Raw genomic sequence first — 25,257 nt, forward strand, 5'->3', positions numbered from 1 at the left:
AGATGTAACTATTGAGCATGCCTACAGTTCTGGATATATTGCTGTGTACAGATGACATGACATTGGAATAATAGTACACAACTTTTTCCTGACAATTAGGCATGTAAGTAAGACCTGTCTCAGTTGTTTAACTCAGAGGATAACAGTTAGTTTGAATATTTGACATAATTTTAAGTTGAGCCATTATTAGGTACTAAGTGATTCTTCTTGTGTTTTATACAAGGTCAAATTCTAGCCTACCTTTATCTCTAAGAGCTCAACAAGGAGTGTAGGCAGAGTTTAGTAGGATTGGGCACAGGCACAGTGACTACTGAAAGGTTGAGTGTTCTTTTAGTGTCTGTGGATTAAAAAATAAGGTGTTGATAAACAGGGAACTGTTCAGATAAGAGCCATCAGAACATTTAAGATGATTATCAGATGTATAATTATTCATTATATTACAAGTTTAGTTTCGTGTATGGATAAAGAGCTCAGCAGACAGAGCATACTGTAGTCAGTATACCTATGTGAGATGTCTATTATATAAATGGAACCTCTGCAGTCTTGAAAATAAAAAAATACAGCATGCAGAGGCTAGAGATAGCAAATGTGCAGTAACATAAGGTGCAAATAAGTATTTAACAGCATTCATGTGATTTTGTTACTTGTTACACAGAAAGGGAGGCTAGGGTATTTTTCACAGCTGTTGCTTGTGACTTTATGGCTACAGATATACATGATCAAATAACATTTTTTTTCTCATGCCAAACTCTTTGTTTGCTTAAGCATAAAACAAACCTGGTGTATTGAAATGCATTCCTTTCATTGACATTGCAACCATGCATACTTCGTTGTATTTTGTTTGTAGGCAGATAACAGATCTCTAGTATCTTTCATTGACTCATTTCCAAATTGTTTACAACTCAAAATCGTTTACCAATTGAAAAGAGTGAAAGGAAACATTTTTCATTATTTCATTCTTTTTGGTGGAAGTACTTCCTAGCACCTGAATCAGGTCAAAATTTGTGCATCTTCTTCATGTATTTCCAGACTTAAACCAGTGATTCTGAGAGCGAAAATTAGAAATGAGGTGCCTGCTGGTAAGGCATGAAGAGTAACTGTGAAGTATTATTGGCTATTCTGAAATTTATATAATTTATATAGTAACAAGAATTAAAGTCTTTAAAAATGGTAAGCTGTAATTCAAAATATTTATGGTTTACCTTAATTGCAGAAAGAGCCATCTTTATGTATTGATCCAGCTGTGATATTTCAGGTATGGATTTGGTTCTGAAAATGTGTGTACGTGTTTGCAGTGCAACTGCATGAGCTTTCACTTTCCCTTTTCTTTAAAAATAAACCTCAGTATTCTCCATATTAGTTTGAAAAAGTTTGTAGTAAGACTAGTTGAATATAGTGTTTGTATATATTGGCATTTATTTGCAAGCTGTGGTAGAACTGGTTTTTCATTTATTTGCTACTGGTTGCAGCACCAAGTAACACACGGGCATATTTTATTAAGTGTATCTGGTATTTGAAATTATGTAAGAGTAACCATTCATCACTTACCAATTCAGAGAATAAAAGACAGGTATGCTGTATTTTTTTTCAAAAGTTTTGCCTTGTTCTTTCCTAAGCATTCAGGAAATGTACCGTAGCACTTTTTTTGGTATGGGCTGGATTTATAAGTTGAAACATTACTGTGAAAATTAATTTGTAGAGGCACTCTCCTTTGCATTGTGAAATGTGGTTTTCTTTGTTAGCATCAGGACAAAAACAGCTTGAGCTTTATGTTCCAGAGAGGTTAACTTCTACTAGGCCAAGGCTTGATAAAGCCCTGTCCTCTTTTGCTGAGTGTCTGCAACACTGTTTAAAAAAGCATATGTAGTATCAGTTACTGCTGGGAGAAATGGATAGTCTTACCAACAGAGATTTAAGGGCTTGACTGAGAAAATGAAAAACTGTCGTAGAGAGCAGAAGATGTTTGTTAGTACCACTTAATGCCAGGCTGCCTCATAATATTGCTGCAAAGGAATCTTCTTTGAGATTCAACACAGACTCACTTGGTTTGTTAGAATGCTGCTAATGCAGATAAGTCTTAGTGGTTTGAAGGAAATATGGTATCTGTTCCTATTTCAGTTTCTGAATGTTTGCCAGACCCTGTGCCACAATAAGAGCTGGATGAAAGTATTTCAACTGAAGTTTACTGTGGGAAAATGCTGATTCAGTGGAATTGGAAATTTTAATGGGAATGTGCCTATTCTGTCAAAATTTCCTGTCCATCCTGTAAGCCAACCCGGCTTCCTGTGAGGCAGTACTCATTGGGAGCTCCAGGCTGTCTGCGCTGTCCTTGAGCTTGCTTTCCAGCAGTTGTGCACTGGAAAACTTTCAGGTTTACTTGGCAAGCCAGCAGCCTCTCTGGTGTATTTGCAGAATTACCAGTTATACACAGCCACTTATCACGTGGATATTTAGCAGGATTCTGATGCACAGAAAATGTTTTGTGACCATTTTGTAGAGCTGTGAGCAAGTTCTTACCCAGCTATCCATTTCAGAGCCATTCTCTTTGGATTTGAACTGTATATCAGGATAGACTTGTTTGCTGTGGCTTTTACTGTGCGATTGAACAAAGTTGTTGAATGAAAGCATAGTTTTTCACTGAAGAAATTTGATTTTACTCTGCTGATTTTCATATTTTAATAACATATTTCTGTGTTCTGTAGATTGCTACAGTCATAGTATGGTGATTTTCTGATGTTTTCTGTGCAATGGGGCTTAATATATTTTGTCTCAGCCTTTCTTCATATGGGAGATGTTGCAGGCCCCCCAACATCTCTGTGACCCTCCCCTGGACTCCTTCTATGAGTTCCCATTCTTTCTTGAAGTCACGAACCCAGAACTAAACCCAGTACTTCAGATGGGGCCTCACCATAGCAGAATGGAGGGGTGGGGTGGGGGGGGGGAATCACCTCAACCTGCTAGACATGCTTTTTCTGGTGTATACCCAGATATCATTAGACTTTTTGGCCACAAGGGCACACTGCTGGCTCTGGTCAATGTGCTGTTCGGCAGGAAAGCCAGGTCCTTCTCTGCAGACATCCTCTCCAGCAGATCAGCCCCTAATCCGTTCTGATGCATGTAGTTATTCCTCCCCAGGCGTAGGACTCTGCACTTGCCATTGTTGAAACTTAAAAGGTTTCTGTCTGCCCAGCTCTCAGCCAGTTCAGGTCTTGCTGTATGGTAGCACAGCGTTCTAGTGTGTCAGTCACTCCTCCCAGCTTTGTATCATCAGCAAACATGTTGAGTGCATTCTATCCCTTCATCCAGGTCGTTTTTGAAGAGCAGCTGAGCTGCTCCCAAGGCATTCAGTCTTGGTGGATACAAGTGCAAGGACTTATTTCCAGGCACAGTACTTTCTATTTGTTTTTTTTTTTTTGGCTCAGTTTTGTAAGGTTCCTCCTTGCCCATTCACCCTGTCTGTATCGGTCCCTTAGGTTCGAGGAGGGCTTCACCTGGTCTCCCAGCTTGGTGTTATCTAAAGATTAGTGCTTTGCCACACCTTTCAGGGAGCTAACACAGATACGTAATGGTACAGGCCCCAGCACGGACCTCACAGCTGGCTTCCAGGAAGAGAACAACCTATTAGCTGCTATACTCTAATCCTGATCATAAATCTAGGTATTTTTTTTTTACCTTGCCAATTGATCACCTATATAGACCATAACTTTGATACAAGAATGCTGTCAGAAATTGTGTCCTAAGTCTTGCAAAGGCTGAGGTAAATGACCTTCTACATCCTTCATCCACAAGTGTAACCATTTTATCTATAAAGACAATTGTCCAAGAAGACTTTCCAAGGTCCATAGTGAGGCTGTGCCTGGTGTTCAGTTAGTTTAATTCTTTTAATCTCTTCTAAAGATGAGTGCAACAATTGTCTTTCTCTAGTTGTTAAGAATCTGTGACCAGTTCTGCCATGATTTTTTAAGAAGATAGAGAGTGGCCTTATGGTAACATTAGCCTTTTATCTTAAAACCATTGGAAGTCCCATATTGGTCCTAATAAATAGTTCTCCTGGTTGGTGGAATTCTTTAATTTTTTTTCCTTTTTTTCTCTTCTAAAATGTTTCTGACTCTGAGGAGATTTATTCAGTTTCCAAATGACTGGCACCAACATTAACAAAATCACTGCATGTTGCCACTGCTGTGCTGGAGCACATGGCAACTATTGTCTGTGATACAGAATTTTTTTTAGTGGTTGTGGTTTTTTGGATTTATTTTTGAGACTCATAATTAAAAGTGCTAAATGTCCTCTTAGTGATGTGATGGAGGAAAACTATGTGAGGAAACAACCTTTGTTACCCAGGACAACAGGCAGAAGTACAAACCTTGCAAATTGCCTTAGGCCAACTCACATAATGAAGTGGCCTGTCTTCCTGCAGTGCTAGTGGACTGGCCTCTCTAGGCTGAACTTAGCCTTTGTGTTTAAGAGCTTTGAATAATAGCCAGGCCCAGGTGATTAGGAGTATAAAGAAGACATGACATCCATGTTAAGCGCAAAACATAGAGGTTTTCCATCCTCCTTCATTCCTAACTGTGGAGGAATGAAGAGATGATTCTGACCAGGATACATTTTCTATAGGCAGTACAATGGAACATAGCATTTTACTGGTGTTTTGCTTTTATTTTTATGAAAGAGATTTAAAATCTATTACTTTAAATTGATTTCAATAGAATTACCTATGGCTTATGACAATGTATATGCAAGCTGTATTTTTACCATCTATTTTTTGGTCTTGTTATTTCTGTAGGTACAGAAATACTTTTGTTAGGTCTTAAAACAAGATTCATATCATTTTCAATACTTTTTTTTTTATAATTTAGGATACCAAAATAGCTTCACTTGAGCGCAATATAAGAGACCTTGAAGATGAAATACAGATGTTAAAGACAAATGGAGTTCTGAATACAGAGGATCGAGAAGAAGAAATCAAACAAATAGAAGTTTACAAGAGTCACTCAAAGTTCATGAAAAATAAGGTAAAATCTGTTAATATCTGAAAAGTGTTTAAATAATGTGAACAACAGTTTTAACTAGACCTTTTCCAACACTAGTGAGTCTGCAAGTCTTCCATTGGGAAATCTCTGCTATATGCTACTCTTGCTGTAGAAGAGTGAAGTATTTTAGTGAAACAAAAATTCATATATATTTTAACGTAGGAGAGGTAGGGATGATTCCAACACTACTACTGACGCAACTGCAATTGTTAGCTTTTATACCATGTTCCCTTATGTGTAATATCCCTTATACCATGTTTCACTTATGTGTAATGACTTTTTATTCTATTTAAAAAGTGTGTAATTTCTAGGTGATCCTGCGGAAGAAATGTGCTAGACAAAACTATGCTGTTTTTTGAGGACAGATCTGAATCTGTTGTAAAAACTTAAAAACCAACCAAACCTCCAAAAGTGCACCAAAAAACCCAAATCAACCAACTGAAATAACCTTTACACCAAAAACAAGAGCTTGCAAAACACAGGCTTTAGAAACTACAGATAAATGTCTAGTTTACCTTATCCAGCTGCTTTGCCTTACTTGCATTGCTGTGCTTTCACTTAATTTCTTCATTTACAAGAGCAGGAATCATTTGCCATACAAAAGCAGACTCTTGTGTTATCTAAATCTGTTCCATTTAATGGAATTATTGGCTTAAAGATTTAGTCTTTTGATTTTAAGCTACGCAATATTCAGGGAAAAAGCTCTGTTTTTGATTGCTTGCTTTCTTTCACTATGCAATTTCACATAAGAATTTTGGTATGTGGAATAATTATATTAGAGAAAGGGTAGTGATTTCTAAGGAAATGACAATTATTAATTGAGAAAGAAGGCAAAGGAACTCGAGTTTCAGCAAAAGAGGTGAAAGAAGGTTGTACAGGGCAAAGTAGAAAAAGTAGTGACAGGCAAATTAAAGTCATGAAATGGGAAGGTCATGATCAGAGGTCAGAGTTCTGCAAATGCTGTAGCATGTAGACTTTTTCACTGTGGCCTTCATAAATTACAAAAATGTTCTTTATTTTCCTTTTTTTTTATTGAAAGATTTCACCGAATCATGACTGTTGATATTCTATACCACTTAATATAACAAAGTGAAAATGTATGCACATCTGCAGGAAAGTTTTTTTTAACACACTAATAGCTTCTGCAGGACTTTCAGAAAGCAAATGTACCCAGAAGTAAAAACTTATTTTTGAAACCAATGTGTTACTTTCCTATTCCTTTGATAATCTCGATATGTTATTTTTAACATTGAAGTTTTAGTCCATTTTCGTCTTTGCACTTTAATTACACATCAGTCAAAGGAACAATTAATTAACATAGATTTTTGTGAGAGTTATAGCCAATTTTTAAACTTCTGGCTGTTCATGGGTCTTTTAGCCAGAACTAAAGAACAGATTCTCTTTCTGAAACACGAAGAATATACCTGTGATGAAAATCAAGCTTTTGGAAAGGGGTTGATTGTTTCTCAGTGTGGGTTGTGTCATGGAAAAAAAGTGAGAATTGTTTCTAGGAGAGATTAAGTGTTCGTGATGTTCACATAGATCTCATAATCTCATATAATGCATGTGATGTAATTCATGTTGGCTATGGGTTTAGTTTTTGTCTTTGTATGCTGTAGACAGATTTTCCCATTGTTCATATCACATATGTTTTTGTCTTAGTTTCCATACTTCATTACGTATTCTGGCAAGGGATGGAAGAAGGTGGTTTGCTTTCAAGAGAAAATTTTCTCTAGCAACTTCCTAACTGCACTTTTTTAATATTTTCTTGACATCTTTTTATTGTTCTTTTCTTATTGTGATGTTTTCAGATTGTGAAGCTTATTGTTTTTAGCTCTTCCATGGATTTTTGACTTTATACAGTAGCTCAGGGTTGGTTGGCCAAGTACCTTAACCACATATGCAGACATACTGAGATTTGTAGAGAGGAATAAGGAATAAATGTGTCATCATGCACATAGAATATATTTCATTTTTTCATATTTTCATTTAATTTGTAAGGAAACACAATATAGAAAAATGCAAAATCAAATATACTAGAAATAGATTAATCAGCAGAAAATATTTCTAGTGACTGTGTCATGGCAGTATTTAATCTCTGAATCTTTAGGATTATTAAAGCTGAGTAGGGTCAGCCTGTGGATATACATATCTATGTATATATATGTATTTGTATATAAAGTATTTCATTATTCTTTCCTTTGAATAACCTATCTAGCCCTTCAAGATTTCTTGCATCCCAAGTGTCTGCTGGGTTGCAATTGAATTAAGAGAATAAAAAACACAACGCTTCTATTATCACTGCCGAATTGAAACTTGAATTTCAAAGATGTCTAAGTCTACTTGAAGTCATCAAGAAAACTTTCCAAAAATAAAGGAAACAGTTTCCCTGAACTATGCAGATGCACTCACTATTTTTATTTCAAATAATCCTCATGAAATGATGTATCTGAACTCATCTGGTGACCAGTATTATTTCACAGAACTTAAAAATGATAATGTTATGTCACCTAATTTGCCATACTTTAGCATCTCTCTGTATGTTGTCCAGTGCCTTATTCAGATTTTCATATTCTAAATCCACTGTACTTTTGCATCGTGGCCACCCCTCCCGCTCAGCATTATGGAAGGGGAAAAATAATCGCAGTTCCAAAACATTTATTGATATCCTTTGGAATTCAGAAGCTCCTTCTTCCTTCTTAGTGAATTTCCCCTAGGATACACTTTTATGTACAATCTCACAGATGTTTTTCTAAGTGGAATTTCTTTTTTTCCTAACATTTTTCTCAGGCTTCTCTTAAGCTAATCTTCTTGGCTTGGCTTTCCCAGTACCTAGAATTCCATAGGAACCGCCAGAAAGGAAAAGTGGAGATGGGGATGGTGGGCAGCAGCAAGTTTGCAAGAGGAGTAATGTCAAATTTCTAGTTCCCTATTTTCCTCTCTTTATTAAGATGCCTGCTTTTTCTCATTAGACTCCTAAAAGCCTTGATTCACTTGAACAAATGATAACTAAAGTCACAAGAATCACACTGTTGGAAGGAATAGGCTATTGAATAGAATTTATATTTTCATGAAAACTTTTTTTCTGATGTGTGTTCCCTGTCCTGCCAGACTTACCTCACAGGGTAAATTCCTTTGAACTTAAGAGAGATCTGTGGTGAATTTATAGGCCAAATCATCACGTTTAAGCTTTAAGAGTTTCTTTTTTTAATGTCAGCAAGAGCAGGATAATCTTTCTTAAAGGGGAGTACTTGAAATTACTCAAAGTTGAGATCATTTTAACAGTTTGCATCTGAATTCTCATCCAGAATTTACAGGAGATACAAGTTGCATGATTATTTTGGTCTTTCTCACTTTCCAGATTTCAAGTGCCACTATGAATTGAAAGTAAAACTAACATTAAATTGTTTACTTTCCCCATTACAGATTGACCAACTGAAACAAGAACTTTCAAAGAAAGAATCAGAACTTCTTGCCTTACAAACTAAGCTTGAAACCCTTAGCAATCAGAATTCAGATTGCAAGCAACACATTGAAGTGCTTAAAGAGTCACTTACTGCCAAAGAACAGAGAGCTGCCATACTTCAGACAGAGGTATGGTATCTTCTAATCATAAAACACGATATAAATGTTCAGTTAATAATGTGTATCAAGTTGATTATATTTGTTGCAAGTCTATATAGAAGACAATTTGTTAAAGTGAAATAATTTTAAGCCCTTGAAATATCAATCTGACATCTGTATCTATATCTATCCATATGTTAAATAGCACACCAGATGTTGTTGTCTAATTCACTTTAAAAGTATCTATGAGTTCAGTTTAAGAAACTGTGCCTAATTCTCTTTTGGTTCAAGGTGGTGCTGTGGCTTAATGGCTTGAGAGTTGTGATTTCATTTTTTCATCAATTAGCTTACTGAGTTTTGATTGCTTTGGTCTGATGGTTTTCTAGTTCTAGTCTGAAGAATTAATCTCCTGATGAATTTTCAAGAGGTGTATACAGGGGTTCCTGATATTATTCTGTGGTTCATTCTAATGTAATATTCTTATATATATATATATATAATTATTTCCAGTCTTTAATTTGGACCAGCGCATGAATTATGTATGGACGTACCTATGAAAACAGGTCGTAAAAATATGAGTAATGGAATACAGGGTTGAGATAGTTATTACATTTAATGAAATCCAGTGATAAAAATGTTGTTCATTCCTTATTTATTTTTAAACAGACAAATCCACTTCATAGACTTAGAACACGAAGTGCAGTTTAGATTGCTTCATTTTACTTTACTTCAGCGTGTACACCCCTTTCAAGGGGTGAATTCAGTTTAACAGTGCAACTAGTTTCTTTTAAGAGAAGTGTAGTATTTCAAGTATGGGAGTCTAACAGTGTTTCAAGTTTGTATCAAACAAAGCTCTAGAAGGAAATCTAAGTTACAATAAGCTCTCATTGTTCTCAAGGAAGTGGGAAATAGATATTTCTAAGATATTCTTTGTCCACAGGTCCAACTGGTGTGTTAGAGGCCAACCAGCATGTATCTTTATCTGTGTATGTAACGTAAAACAAGCAAAATAGGAACAATGGTAAAAATGCTAGCAGATCTCAATCTAGATTTTGAGAAGTAGAAATTACGTATTTTAAATCTTCAGTGGTGCAAATCTATTTTGCAAGGTCTGTAGTACCAGTCATGCTGCTGAGAATAATGCTGAATTCCAGTGGCTCTCCACTAACTTGATTTCCTAATTCTTTGTCAGAACAGCATGTATTCAAGACATCACAATCTTAGTGCTGGCAGATAGTCAGTCGTAAAAATAATCTTATAACCAAACAGAGTATTTGTTACAAATTGATATATAACTATGTAAGAATATTATTTGCTTTGTCCAGCAGTCATGAAAAGCAAGCGTATTACTTGTGCTCAAGCAATTCAGTAGATCAGAAAATAAAGGTGCATTAATCGCATATTTTCAAGATGCTCAGGATTTTAGCAAACTTCTTACCACTCTTCCATATGCTAGGGAGTTCTGGTTAAAAGTGCCTCTTTCCCACAAACTAGTAGCTTACAATTTCCAGACTGGCATATTGGAAAGATTCTCAATATAGAGAGAATCCTGTAAATAGTACAGGATATGGGTATCCTGTAGAAATGTGCTGCAGCCCTGAGAAGCATAAAAGCTGGACAGCAACCTGTGTATATGGCTGCATTGCTTCTTATCACCACTTAAACACAACCAGAAAAAACACATCTTCAACATAAACTGCAAGAAGGCATCTCAGTAAAAATTATGAAGTGAGGCTATAGCCCATTCACTGGATGCCAAAACTTTAAGGTTTAGCATTAGCTGTGAGACAGTTGTGAGCAGCATAGAGAGCCTGATTTCATTTTGTCTTTTTCAGGATTGGAAATGCCTCCTTTTTTTAATTTCTTTTGCATGCCTACTTGCCCTTTATATCTTTTGGTTGGCCTTTGGGCCAAAATACAACAATAAAAAGTAAATAATTATTTTCAGTTTGCATTTCAGTTAGCAAATTTGTGTCTTCTGAGTGCATTTTCATGGTACTGAGCTGCCTCCTGAAACTCGTGAAAATTGTTTTATCGTGAATGACAGAAATAAACTAGAACTGCAACTTTGTGCAACTTAATGTGATGCAGCAAGACAGGAAAGTTCACAGTAGTGTAGATCTACTAAACCTGTTCCAAACTCCCTTTTGCCTACTCTTAATTTTGTGGGAAGTCTTTGCGATAACCATTTCACAAATATAATCTTCATATAACTCAGTTGCTTTATTAAGTACTTGTGAATGTCCTTCCTTTCAAAAGTTTGGAGAATTTCAGTTCAGTCAAGGGAACATTTATCTTTTTTTTGTGAATCTTTGTTGGAAATTCTATATTTCCCACAGTATGTGTGTAACCCATATCAGCAAAGGCCATGGGTGCTTTGTTTCTGATATACGTGTTAAGCTGTGCTAAATTGAACAACAAAAAATCCAAAGCCCTTTCAATGAAGCTTGTACTATTCTCATAGGAAAAACAGTTTATGCAACAAGAGAGCCATTATAGGGTAGAGGGACTTTCAGTGCATTAAGAATAGGGTCCATCTTGTGACACACTTGAAAATGAGCAAGTTTTATTTACACGATGAACATGCATGTGACCTACCATTGAAGGAGGATGAGAAATAAAAATATGATTTTGTCAGCTGTGCACTCTCTGAGACCTGGGTTTGCAACTGAGACAGCTGATGTGTCCTATAGTTGAAGACCATATTCTATTCTGGACATAGCAGCTTTTGTTTTCTGCTATGTAGAATTAGGAAAAGATTTTGTCTGCTAAGAGCACATGAATCTTCTACCTTCAGGCCTCAGGTCTTATTTAAAGGGAGAACATTTGGGTTCAGCAGTAGATGGAAAAGCACCTGCAGGGGAGACACAGGGTGTATGGCAGCCCTCCAGCAGGTGGAAAACATTACAGAAGGAATTTTGTACTGTACAAGGTATTGTTTGTAGATCCCAGATGAGTGAAGTTAATAACTTCTTGGCCTGCATTAAACCCCAGTCCTTTCTTTTTGCATGTCCAAGTCTTCTTTGCAGAATATATTTTGTTAACTACCATTTTAGAATTTCATGCTGTCCTGAAACAAGCTCATAATCTGCCTGGAAGGGCTTATTCCTAGTGGTAAAAGTAGCCAAAAAAGGTCAGTTTTAATCCTGAGCTAAAGTGTTGGTAGTTGCAGTGTTGACTCCCTGCCTAAACAGGATTACTTTGTAATCACCTTATGCTAATTAATTCAGTTCAGTAAATCCTGTAGTAAAAGATATATTTGATTTGATCTTACTTACTTCATAACAAGGCTTTTATTATTTACCTTAATAATAGCACTCTGAGGCTGCCTTCAGGTTTTGGATACCATAGCTGCATATATGATGCAACAGCATGATTTGTAGAATGACCTGCATGAGGTTTCTGTCAGTCCTCTGCTCCAGCCCATCACAGTCCCTCTGAATGGCAGCATGGCCTCTGGCATATCAGCCACTCCTCACAGTTTTCTGTCATCAGCAAACTTTCTGGGAGCGTATTTGCCCCCCTGTCATCCAGATAATTAATGAAGTTGAACAGTACTGGATCCATTATTGACCCCTGGGATGTTGTACTGATTCTACTTCCTTAATTATACTTTGTATTCCCCCACCTCACTGGTCTAACCTGTCTAATAGGGTGCAACACTTAAAAGTAATCTTTTGGTATTTATTAATGTTTCTTGGAGTTCAAGTATCCTTGGAAGTTCATTAGTTTTGCTTTGTTACTGCTTAATTTTGTCACTATTTGTTACTCAGTAAATTAAATTTTTGTATTGTCTCAAGTCCAGGATGTTAATGATGTCACTGAAATTACTACCTTTTTTTCAAGTGTAGTGCAAATTCGAGTTTAAAATTACAGTTTGTTTCAGTAGTGCGAACAGAAGTGTGAGCTTCTGATATAATGATCTTTTAGACTTTGCAGAATATCAACTACTGCTGAAAAGCATCATTAGCGTTGTCTGGTTATTCAGATGGTTGGTTTGCATATACTCATTATAGCAGAGGGCATCTGAAATTTTTGATGTACATAGTTAATTTCCACTTACCTTTTTACAAAGGATAAGATTTCAGATGCAAAGATGTTTTGTCAATGTTTTGTCACGTGCTCAGAGAAAGTGAATAAAACCAAGAGTAAATATGTTGACTCTAGATCTAAACATGATGTGCTTTTTGTTCAGTGTTTCTATTATCTTAATGATGTCAGTGTTTTATTTTTTAAAGGCTTCTTTGACTTAAAAGGCTATCATCTGGAGTTTTTATTGACAGCTGAAACAAAAGGGTATAATCCTGTAAAGCAATAACTATCATGGTGGCCACAGTTGGGAGGTCTGAAAATCATTTATTGCCAGGAAAGTTTGGAACTAGTTCTTAGAACGTTCACCACCTCTGCTATGTGCATTTCATTTTGTTCCATTTTAAGGGTATGTATGATAAGAGAGCCAAACCATGCAAACTCTTCCTACCCTGAAGTATATAATCTTTGTTTTGATTCTGTGCTTATTAATGATGTGACAACGCTGCGGTCAGATAAATGTGAGCCAAGGTCAGGCTACTCCAGCTACAGGATACTGAAAATGTCACTCCACAGAGAATTGCTAAAAGGCAGGATGTTAGATTAGATTTTCTTTGCCATTGTGTAAAAGCTTTATATATAAAAGTTTAAAATGAAGCCCTTTAACCAAATATGAAAGAGGTTAAATAGCACAAATGATCCTTTTTGATGTAAACAAATTTGATTACTTTTACTTAGGAAAGTAAAAGACAGTACAGTTTTATACTGTATTTGTATACTGGTACTTCTGCTCTTACCCTCAGGAAAAAAACCTGATGTAAACTGATGCAATGTATCTCATTTTCAGCTGTGTACCTCAGTGGAGAAGAACATTTCAGAATTTCTAAAATTCCTCAGAGTTTCAGAAGCAGTTCTGACACAAACTATCTTAGCACTTAATTGTTTCATTGCTTTAGGTAACACAGTGCGTGTACTTCGTGTAGGTTAATGAACTGTCAAATCTGAGTAACCCCACAAAGAAATGTTGCAAGTTATAAGCTTAGTCTTGTCAATGGAGAAGACTATATAAAATCTGAGCATGCACTTGTTAAAGCAGAAGAAAAATAGTAAAATTAAAGATTGATGATAGTCGATTGCAATCCTTTTCTCTTTTAAAATGAATCTGTTTATAAAGAAAGGCTGGGAAGTGATTGACTTCTTAGCAATTCTTAGTGTAAAGAGCAGGTAAAAGCAGACAGCACAGAATATTTGGATTGAAACCTTTGCTTTGTTTGATGCTTCTTCACAGTGAGGGTGATGGAGCACTGGAGCTGCACACAGAGGTGTGGGGTCTCCTCTGGAGACATTCAAGACCTGCCTGGATGCCTACATGTGCAACCTGGGCTAGGGAGCTGCTTTGGCAGGGGGCTGGACTCTATGATCTCTAGAGTTTCTTTTCAATCCCTACAATTTTGTGATTCTATGAAATATAAGGCTTTTTAATTTGGAAATAATAGTGGTATAACTAAGGTTATTTCACTCTCAGGCTTGTAGTTTTCTAAGTGTTTTACTTTGGAAATATATTCTTTCCACTTATTTTTTTGTTTGTTTCAAATCAATCTGTTTCAAATCAGTGTGCTCTCTTTGCTGTACTGCCTGCGTATTGTGCTCACAGACCTGCCTTCTGCGCAGAGGAAGGGTCAGCCACCATGGAAGTACCATTCTGGAGGCTTGTGTACCATTTACATTGTCTGCAGCTATTCATGTCTCTCTTGTGCATGGTAGCAGGTTGAGTGTTGAACTAAAAGAGCAGTGCATTTTTAAACAGAAGTTAATTTTGAAACAAATATGATTAGAAATAAAATCTATGGGTAGCATGTCTACATGCTTCTGTTTCTTGTTCATCTTTGAAATAAAATATGTGGAAGCTTTCGGAACAACTGCTTCATGAGTTGGCTGTTATCTCCCTAAGTGAGAAAAGAATAACTGAGTGACATATAGAAATGTGTGTATGTCTGGGTGAGGAGGGCAGCAATTTCCCTGATTCTTCTGGCTTGTGCTCCACTCTGGACTAGGTGCCAAATGGCATCATCTGTATTGAGTGTGTACCCTGTTTAGAACAGAAGGTTGGACTAGCAACCTCCTCAGACCTGGTCCAACCTCAGTGGAAGCTTTTCCATGTGGCAAATCCATGACAGGTAATGTGGTCCTGAAGATGTCTATTTTCTGCTTTCAGAGTTACACACAAGAATTAATTTATCCAGAGAAATATTGATGAGTTAAAATTTTTATTTTCTGATTAAGTCCATTCTTGACAATAGTATTCTGTTTTTTAATAAGGACTTGAAATGGAATTGAAAGTAGCGCCCAGAGACAGGAGAACACAGATGAAAAGGAAATAGGAAAGATGAAGTACAGAGATAAGGATTTGTATACTTGATGTGTAAAGATTTTGACAGTTTTTTGGGGACTAATAGTTTAATGAACGTTAGATTTATTTTATTATCAAAACACTTTTCATTTTAATCTATTTTATTTAATTAAAATAATAAATACCTATTCACTTTTCCTAGTTCTTACACTGACTTTTCCTAGTTCTTAGACTGACAGAACATTACCTTGTTGCCTTACAAAACAACATTCAAGTAAACAGCTTAAATGAGACTTTTTAAAGTAAAATTTACTGTGATAAGATAAATTAAGCTTCAGTTAGGTTTGACTATAGTTAATGAGAATGATTAGAAAAATTATACTGTCATTAGATACTGTTTTAACAGCTTTTGCTTTTATTGAAGATATTTTGAGAGGAATTTTGATAAGACTGCATTACAAATGATCCTTTCAACTCTGGCTATTTCTTATAGTGTGATTAATTGTGCTGATGGAGGTAGTTTTGCATTTATTTTCAGGGAGTTATTTTTCATGCTTAAGAAACAGGTAGAGAAAAGGGTGGAGTCATTTGAAGGAAGACATGAATTATAAATTTGGTGACTGAAGGGAGACAGGAGCCCATGATCCCTTAAAGGCAAATGCACATGGCTCTCATGGCTTATAAAAGTGAAAAGGGTTGTGTGTGGGTGCTGAATTACTCTTGTTTAGGGTACATACAGCTAGGTAATATTTTGTTATAGAAAGGTAGGATCTTTTACATTTTAGGAAATACTGATTTAAGTTGTATTACACTGATGTTAAGAAAGAAATTTGAGAATATCATGTGAGGTAGTTCAGACTGTGTGCTGGAGCTAAAGGCCAGAAGAATCTTGGCTGTCTTCTTTTTAATTAGTGATCCTGTTTGGGGGCATCCTTTTCTACTGAAGAGATTTATTTCTTTTTCTAACATAAGTGTAGCAGAGCTTTCATTTCACAGTCTGTGTGGCTTTTAACCCCCATACTCAAGCCTGTGGGAGGAGTAAAGAGTCATTCTCAGTCTGTCCTCCACTCTGCAGAAGAAAAGTCATGATGAAATGGCCCATTTGAAATACAGAAGCTTCTGCAGCTGTGGTGATCCAGAAGTCTTTGGAAAGCTTTATGTTGACAATAGACCTCAAATGGCTTGATTGTTTTCTTGGAGGAATTCTAAATGACATTTTCCTTTTAGTTACAAGATGTTGAAGAAACAAAGCTTGTAAAAGATCATTGGTGTCAAACCTGACCTGATAATGGTTAGGTAAATCTCTACATAAGATCAACTAAGTCAAAAAGAAGTTGCACAACGTCCTGAGTGATAACGTAGTACTATTACACTGTACTTTACATTTCTCTAGAGCTTTCCATACTTATAATCATCAAGGAGTGGAGACAGAATTTTTTAAAAATGTCATTGTTACATGTAAAAGATTTTTATGAATTATTTCCTGGAAAAGAAGCAGCAGGAATTTGATTCAGTTATTATTTGGTGTATTCAGTTATTATTTGGTGTATCAACTAGCTGGAGTGATAAACTTAATGAAATTCCATTTAGTGGTTTCTGTTTTTGGCTTCTGTGACTGTGAATGCTGAGTTTTCATTTTATAAATCGGACAATGTAGAAACGCAGACATAAATGTACTGTTTCATTTAGACATTTAGCAAAGGATAATCCATGTGTGGCACAAGTTGTGTTTCTGAAGTAGATGTGCTACTTTACAATTCTACTATGATAAGTCATGGTAGTTAAGTTGTGTAGCCTCAAGGTCTTAGTAAATAAAAATCCTGGCGGACTGGCTGGCACAGACATGTGAGAGCAATCAGTTGTTGCAGGGAGGGAGGAGTTGCAGTTGTGTACAGTGAGCCATGAAAATAGCCATCCCTCACTTGAAAAGAAGCTGGGCTAATCAACCACTATGCATGATAGCACCTACTTAAATAAAGATATTAATATCCTTTGAGCATTTTTTAAATGTAGTTAGTAAGAAGGTAGTGAGTTTAATTAAAATGCAAAATGTTCTCAAATGCAGAATGTTAATTAACATTTGTGGGTTTTGAGTAGGTAAGAAGTAATCGTAACAAAGTTCTCAAATCATCTGCCTCCTTTGAAAAATGTTCTGTTTAGGTCTTTGGTCATGCAAGTGGTTAAAAATGTTGGTAAACTCTTGAGTTAGCTGTCTGTGTTTCACCTCTCAGTTTTGGGTGTTACTTCCAATTTGTTTGATTCTTTGATTCTTTTCCGGTGTTTATTTTAACATTATGGCATTATAATTTTAGCTCTTCAAACAAATCCTCTGTGGGACTTATTTCCTTTGCCATATAGCATCGTCTACCTTTTCACTGCTATAGCAGTAGTTGCATAGTTTCTATGTAATAATTTATAACGCAGTAGTATATTTAAAGATACTGTGTTATGTGGCATTGAGTAACTTGAGACTGTATAATTGCTTTTAGTTATCTGTTCTGTGAAATATGAAGAATAGTCTTTGAATTGCTCCCTGTGCAGTGTACACGCTTTTTCACAGGTCGATTTACTTGCATCACTTATATCTCTTCTTAATGTTAATTTCCATATTTTTGTGAAGGAAGTGTGGGATATAAAGTAATAAGAATATCAAGATTTGCTGGTGCAATTACAGATATCAGAGGTTTTTTTTTATTTATCTGACCCTATTTTGCTACCTGTATCTATTTCACCAGCTGTAATTGAAAAAAAAAATCCCATAAACCTACATGCATTCTGATGAGTGTACAATGTATATTCTTTGCCTCATAACTGTCTCTTTATTTTTTAAGAGATTCTTGCATGATAATTACAGTGAATTTTTCCAGTAATAGCACTCTGAGTTTTACAAAAGAATGTATGAGCAGCAGTACTGTGCCAGGAGAAATAAAGATTTGGAAAACTGGGAAAAATGATTTTAAAAATGCGAATAAATATTTCCGATGCATTTGATGAAGGAATAAGAAGGGAAAACTCAGATTTTGCCCAGTATTAATAATAATCCAAAACTTAATGAAGGAAAATGGAATTCTACAGAATCAGAGAGGAATGAGTGAAAAAGAATTATGTATTGCAAATGATGCTACTGTTAAGGTGCTCTGGGACAGGAACATCAGGGTGGTAGAGGGAGCTTCTTGAACATCCTTTAAGACTGTGAGTTGTGCTGTGATTAGCATTAGAAATGTACTGAATATACTTAGGTATTGTAGGATTAAGTTCTAACAGGATATGATCAGAGAGTTCAGAGTGTTTTGAAAAATATGGTATTTAGTGTAAAGCTGGAAGTGAATGTAGATCAGAAGACAAAATAAAATGGGTGAGAACATTTTGATTACTGCTTCTGCATAATTTTGTCTGTCCTATTCAGCAAAAGGAGTTAAGTGGACTTAGAGGCAGTCCTTCAAACCTTAGTTCTGACATGTGTTCTTGATTTTTGAAGGTCAGTAACGATTTTCCTTTAAAACAGGCTGTTTATATAATTATTTGTGTGTGGACTGTGAATGATCATTGCCTTTATTAGCTTCTCTACTTCTGTCTTTAAGTGAAGTACGTTTCATATAGGCAAGATGCACGTCAGATACTGTTACCAGAATTTGGCTAGAAACAGTCTCAAACAATTCTGCAAATACTTCATTTATGGAAACTGTTTTCATTCTCTTGTCCTTCAGCTTTTGTCTTTCAAATTCTTCTCAGGTCAAACACACATAACAGCTGTTGCTTATCATTTTAAAGACTACTTTCTTTCAGCTGCCCTATGCTGTGAGATCAGATGGGTATGGGGTAGGAAAGACTGAGGAGCTTGTAAATAAAAACAGTTCTGGGTTTTGTTCACTGCATGCTTATTTTCCCCTTTAGGCTGTTTAAACTCTTGAACCCCCAAGAAAATATTTTAAATACTTTCCATTAGTTTAATTACTTCTACGCTGTTTCATTTAGTTATTTTTCCTGAACACCATCAGAGCAAAAGATTAACAAATTGATTGTAGTATTCATAAGTAGTATAGCTGTCCTCCTATAATACTTAAATGAAATGAAAAGCAATAGCTACTATCTCTCTCCCCATTTCTACATACTTATTATCTTTTGTGTAAATATTTTCCTGTTTTCCAAGTATGAGTATTGTCTGTGGTTGAATGTAAAATACTTTGTGACAAGATGGGAGAAGGCTATTTTTATTCTAAAACATCAGTAGTGTTTTTCACTCGTAAATCTGAAAGTACAGGGCATGACACATAGGAATATTCCTCACTGAGGGCATTAAATTTACCTTAAAAAATTAGAAGAAGTAACAGAGAACTAAGGAAGAATGTTCTGATAGAAAGTGCTACTAATAGAAATTACAAAAATTATTTATTTATACAAAAGTTACTTATTGTGTCTGGGGCTTAAATGGAAGCTAGGTTACTACTAGGAAGATTTGTATGGACATTTGTCTTTCGTCATTAAATTTAGATGTACTGCAAGATCATGTAAAAACAAGGAAAACTTACAGGGTGAAGAAGAAAACTGTAGAGGAAAAGGACTCTGGATATATTTGATTTCCAGAGTGTAATTCTTTGATCTCTTATGTTTTTTGGAACTCTAACATATAACACAGGGCAGCCTCTTATATGATCATGCATGACATTGGATTTCAAACTGTACATGTATTTTGCATATTCCTGTACTTGCACAGTTTATTTTATCTTTGAATGTATAGAACTACACATTTTCTGCCTTATGGCAGAAGCAGTAAAGTTCTTAAGATGAGAGTGTCTCATCAGGTCCATGTTATTTGAGTCAGAGTCACAATAACATTATCTTTTCCATTTCAATTTGTTAATTTCATTTTGGGGGCAACTGGGAATTTAAGCATACACTTTTGTCTGGAAAAAACTTCAGTTTCTTCATTAACATACAAACACTAAGATATGTTATTGAGAAGTTATTTCATTTTACATGGTCATAATTGATAAGATTACATTTCTCTTTTTACATCTGAATATTTATTTCAGCCAACTTTAATTTTTCTGTAAATACAGTCATGGCTGAGCTTTCAATATAAGGATTTATTTGCTTCCTTGTTTATTTTGAAATGTTGCCAGAAACTGAAAACAAAAAATTGAGAGGAGTTGAGTTTCTTTTATCCCATTTCAGGATTTTTATGTGTGATTTCATGAAGTTGTGGTAAATGCAATAGTACATATCTAATACAGCTTGCAGGTTTATGTTTGCAACAGACGAAATAAATGAGAAGTAGTCTTCCTCAGCATAAACATAATGAAGTTTATCCCACCAATTGTCAGGCCACAAATAAAGATAGACACGTGTGGTCAACCTGCTCTCCATTTCTATGAACAGAATCATTGGACCAAATAAATGACATTTAAATCAGAACACAGACCTTTGATAGACTTGACCCAGACTCATATACTATATAGACTCATGGCTGTTGTCCAGTCTTGCAGTTGGTGTTGGTCACAATCCATAGGAAAGATACGACCTATTTCCACTGAAGAACACAAGCATTTGTTTTCATGCCTCTTTCAGCATGACTCTTTGTACTGGTGGTCTGGCAGAGAACTAGCATGCTATGTTGTCATCTTCCATCATGAATTTTGAAGAGGTTCGTTGCATACCTAGTGAGAAGTTAAGCATAACTGTTTCATTTGCTTCATGGACAACAAATGCTTTCAGATACAGGAATCTCACTAAGTTAAAAAAAGGGAGGTACAAATTCTTATACCTGGGAAGAAATAAGCTCACCTACCAGCATTTGCAGTCACAACTGGAGAGAACTTGGCAAAAAAAACAAAACAAAAAAAAAACCAAAAAAAACCAAAGATAAGGAGGCTTGGGTGGACCTGAAGTTAACATGGGAGCTTGTAGTAAGGAAGGAAAACAATAAGGAAAACCATAGCCAGCAGGTCATGGGAGATGATACTTCCTCTATACTCAGTACTGATGAGAGAATGTCAGGAGAACTGCGTCCTGGCTTTCCCTAGAAAAAGATGCATGCATACAAATCCAACATAGGGAGAGAAAGATGACTAAAAGTTTGAAGCATCTATTAAATAAGAAAGGGCTGAGAGAGCTGGATAATTTCAAGTAGAGAAGGCTCAAGGAGGAGCTTATCAGTATATATAAATTCCTGATAAAATGGTTTCAAGAAAATAGAACCATGTTCTTCTCAGTGTTATCCACTGAAAGGAAAAGAGGCAATAGACACAAATTTAAATACAGAAAATCCCGTTTAACCATAAACAAATACACTTCTTTTTCAAGCTGAGAGCTGTCAAGCCCTGTGGGCTCTCAATTCTTGGACATATTCAGAGCAACCTGCTGTGGTTTGGCCTGGTTTGAGCAGGTGCACAGGACTACGTGATCTTTAGATTTCTTTATCACCTTTACTGTTCTGTGATTCCATAAATTATGTTTCAAAATGTGAGTGGAGTAATCTAATGTTGAGAGGAAGGTCAGGGCAAAATTGTCGACAGAAATAAATCTTCATCTAGAAGATCTTCATGAGGTTGATGTGTAAAGAAATCTTGTTAATGAATTATTCACTGTAATGAATATGCATATTTGAGGAGTCGTTTTAGAGTGCTTGTCAAACATTTGTTATATAATCTTTGTCTCTGCTTTCCATTTTACAAAGGCACTAAAAAAAAAAGCAATTTATCCAAAGTTGTTGAAGCTAACAGAAGAATTTAAACTAAAATTTGGCGTAATTTTTCAAGTGTGACTGGAAAAAAACGAGAATAAAAGTGTCTCTAGATAACACAAATTTCTGCTATTTCTAAATTCAGAAGTATATCTACACCACTTATAAAAATATGGCCAAATGTAACCCACTGGGATGTGATAACAACTTCACATTCTGACGTATTAAATGATTCTCCTGCAGGCTGTCTCTGTTCTCACCTGCCTTAATTTCTTCACTAAGAGCTTGTTTATGTCATTCTCTGCATCTATCTCTACTTTCTGTTCTAAATCCCACAGTCATCTTTCAGGGAATATAAATAAAGTCATGGCATAGTGTGCAGTTCAGGGGCTCTTTTGCCATTATTTTTTGTTGGCTGAAAAGAATCAATGGTCATGATAGTTGGCCACAAGGCAAAGAATCACAATGGAACTCAGATCAGTTATCTTGGATTTAACCCATCTAAGGAAAGGGTTCTTGCATGTCTGCAATGGGCTTACAGGTCTAAATTGTAGAGGCAATGGTTAATGCAAAATTTTAAAACAAAATCATAATTTAAAATGTCAAATGTAGCAGCTGAGAGGGAACTCAGGATGGCAGCTGTGATGTGCCATACCAATAAAACAAAATAATAAATTCAAAACATGTTATGATCCCAGTAATGTAGTCTAAATTATGTGTTAGAGGGTAGCAGTTGTGCATTTCAAGTGCTGAAAGTTTACTTTGCCTTTGACCTGATGCCTTAAACTATTTACAACTATAGGTAAGGTGTTGCTAGGTTCTAATATATTCTGTTTGTGTTAGATTGTTTCTATCAACAAGTTTCTGTTCAAATGAGATGTATTATTTTAAATCATATTGTAAAACTCTGTAAAATGTATATTTCATTTTCTTTTTTGAGTAAGATACAGAACATTCAGGTATAAATATTTAGAGGGAAACTAATGAAACTAATGCTACTTGCTGTGATAGAGCCTTAAAATGAGTGTGAGAGCGTTTTTATGCAAGTGATGAGAACCTCCTGGACATGATTGACTTAAATTAGCTTGATTGCTTTTTATGAATTGCAGCTGCACTACTTAGCATAAAAATGCAAAACATCCAAAAATCATTTGCCTTGCAGCGTAGTAGAAAGATGGTTTTAGTTAGTCCTTAAGATGTTTCAAATGTTTATTCTGCACAGATTCTCTGAGAATGGATCCAGAATGTATCTAGTTACAGAGAATTAGTACAGATATTGTAAACTTTGAGAAAATTAATTAACGAAAATATGCTTCTTTATGAATTACATATTTAGGATTTGAATATTTTTGCTTTTAACTTTATTAGTAAGTTGAACAGTTCAAAGATATTTGTTATAGTGGCATAATCAGGCATCTGCTAATAAAGCCTAAAGGACAGACTAGAATTTTTGATTTGTCTCACTGAATGGTGACGTAGTTGAAAAAATATTCTGAAGTTATGTTAAAAAAAAAAAAGTCACTTATAAAAAAAGAGAGAAAATTTTAGGGCTGTATTGTAGATTGCTACTCAGTTTTGAAACACTGTCCACAGAATGGACATTTTCATTTATCATTTAAAGGTTGTATTCTGTATATTGAGCTTTGAGCTCTGATAGCTGTTTACCATTTCAGTTTCTTTCTTTCTTTTTTCTTTTTTTTAGGACTGTACTGCTTGTAAACACAGGATTCTATTTTTATTTTAAGGCATTCTGTTCTTCAGATTTGTATAACTTGTGAATGCTTAATTCCCTGGCTGCTCAATGTTATCTTGTTCGCAGGAAAAAGTTCGTATATGTAAAAATCACATCTTTTTCTGTTACTGATTATAACCAGCAATTGTGCTGAAGAAGACTCTTTTTTAGTTATGCCAAGTAATAGTTTATATTAAAAAAATGAGTTTACTGGAAGTCTACCCATTTGAACTAATTTAATTTTTTTAATCACATCGATATACAACGATCACTAAATAAAATTTTGCTTTTCTTTACCTCTTCTGTTAGATCTGGTGATCCAATACAGTGATGACTGAGGGTAGAGGGTTATATTTCATCTTGCATCAATAATGGAAGAGTTTAGAAAGTTTAAGTTACAGGGGTGCTTAATTGCATCTGCACAAGCTAATTTGCAGGCTGCAGGATTTTTACTGAGGGTATAATATATGCAGGAAGGAAAAAGACTGACTTTCCCATGATAGATTTAGTTTTCAGCAATGATGAACTGATACACCTGTGTGCATCAAGACAGATGTGCTTTTCAAATGCAAGCTTAAGTTGGATTGATGTTCAATAAATTTAAGTGGTTGGTTTTATTCTCCAACTTCTGGCTCTTTGCTTTCTTTCTGGGAAAATCAATCCTTTGAAGCTGTGTTTTATACTCCAAATTACTTATGCATTTTGCCATATAGTTGAACTGTGTGAAATGTTTGTCAATACATGGGATTATTTGGTAGAAGCCAAATAAGGTAGGTATTATGACAGCTACAGGGGAAATATTAGCAGTTCTTTAAGTATCCTCTTTAACTTCTGGGACTGGAAAAGTTATGGTTTGTTTTGTTTATTTTTTGCTTCTTCTTGGGATGGTGTTCTGTTACTCATAAGTATACGCTGGTAAATATAATTAAATTAGCATAGGGCAGAGTCCTATGTAGTTAATTTATGCTTGACTTTATGTTAAGGCTCATTCTTTATGCTGGTGTTTTCCTGTTGAAATGTATCTTTAGAATCCCAGTCTTTTGAGAGGACTAGAAAAAAGAGCAGTTTCACCCATCTGCAGAATAATCTGTCTGGCAAAAAACATTGCTTTCAAAAATGCTTTCCAGGAAAAAGAAAACAGATGAGGAATGATATTTCTTTGATTGATTTGGTTATTTTTGGAATTTTCTCAGAAGACAGACTTATAAGACTCCAAGTTATTGTGAACTGTCAGAAATCGGAGAATGAATTTTCATACTATGACTTGGTTTCCATGGTTAGTAGATCTCTCGTTTAGCTTCTATTTCTGAGTTAGATTTTGTATTCTCTGGTTTTTATCAGTAATGTTTGTTTACACATGCTTACGTGAAAATATACATATGTAATAAATCTATAGACTAAAATGAATGTTAATACAAATATACAGCAAATATTTTTTTTTCTGTTTTTCTTACAGTGATGTATATAACTTCTCTGGAATTATTAGCAAAATCTTTTCCATGGTCACATTTATCTTCTTATTTAAAGGTAACCTCAGCTCAAAGGATTAAAATCCTACTCTATTCAAAAAGCAGGAATTCTGATGGTATTCTCTTTGGAATAAAATAGTAACTCAAAGTTTGCAGCTGCCTTGTACGCATAAGATTCAAAAGCAAATTATAAGACCTACATTCCCAGATTAGGTAGCAAGCTTAAAAAATATTAGAAGTCCACTTGTAACTTGAAGTGAAAACGTTTTTCTGAATATCTCCCTTTGAATTTGCTGTGAAGAGAATTAGACTAGATTCAATATTTTTCTTTGATAGGAGTGCTCATGTTATTGACAAAGATAACACATTATACCTAAGCTAGCAGTATCTAGTAAGGC

General features: G+C 35.3%; 1 protein-coding gene across 1 annotated transcript in view; it reads left to right on the forward strand.

Moving 5' to 3' along the window:
- Positions 1 to 25,257, forward strand: part of ERC2 (ELKS/RAB6-interacting/CAST family member 2) — a 413,335-nt gene that overhangs the window by 90,803 nt on the left and 297,275 nt on the right. Inside the window, exons 5-6 of the mRNA XM_065749769.1 lie at positions 4,860 to 5,015; positions 8,460 to 8,627. Of these exons, the coding sequence (XP_065605841.1) occupies positions 4,860 to 5,015; positions 8,460 to 8,627 (324 nt within the window). The remainder of the gene's footprint in view (positions 1 to 4,859; positions 5,016 to 8,459; positions 8,628 to 25,257) is intronic.

The sequence above is a fragment of the Cyrtonyx montezumae genome, unplaced genomic scaffold (assembly GCF_038088225.1).
Source record: "Cyrtonyx montezumae isolate F1298 unplaced genomic scaffold, pur_monq_1.0 scaffold_6, whole genome shotgun sequence".
Taxonomy (NCBI): Eukaryota; Metazoa; Chordata; class Aves; order Galliformes; family Odontophoridae; genus Cyrtonyx; species Cyrtonyx montezumae.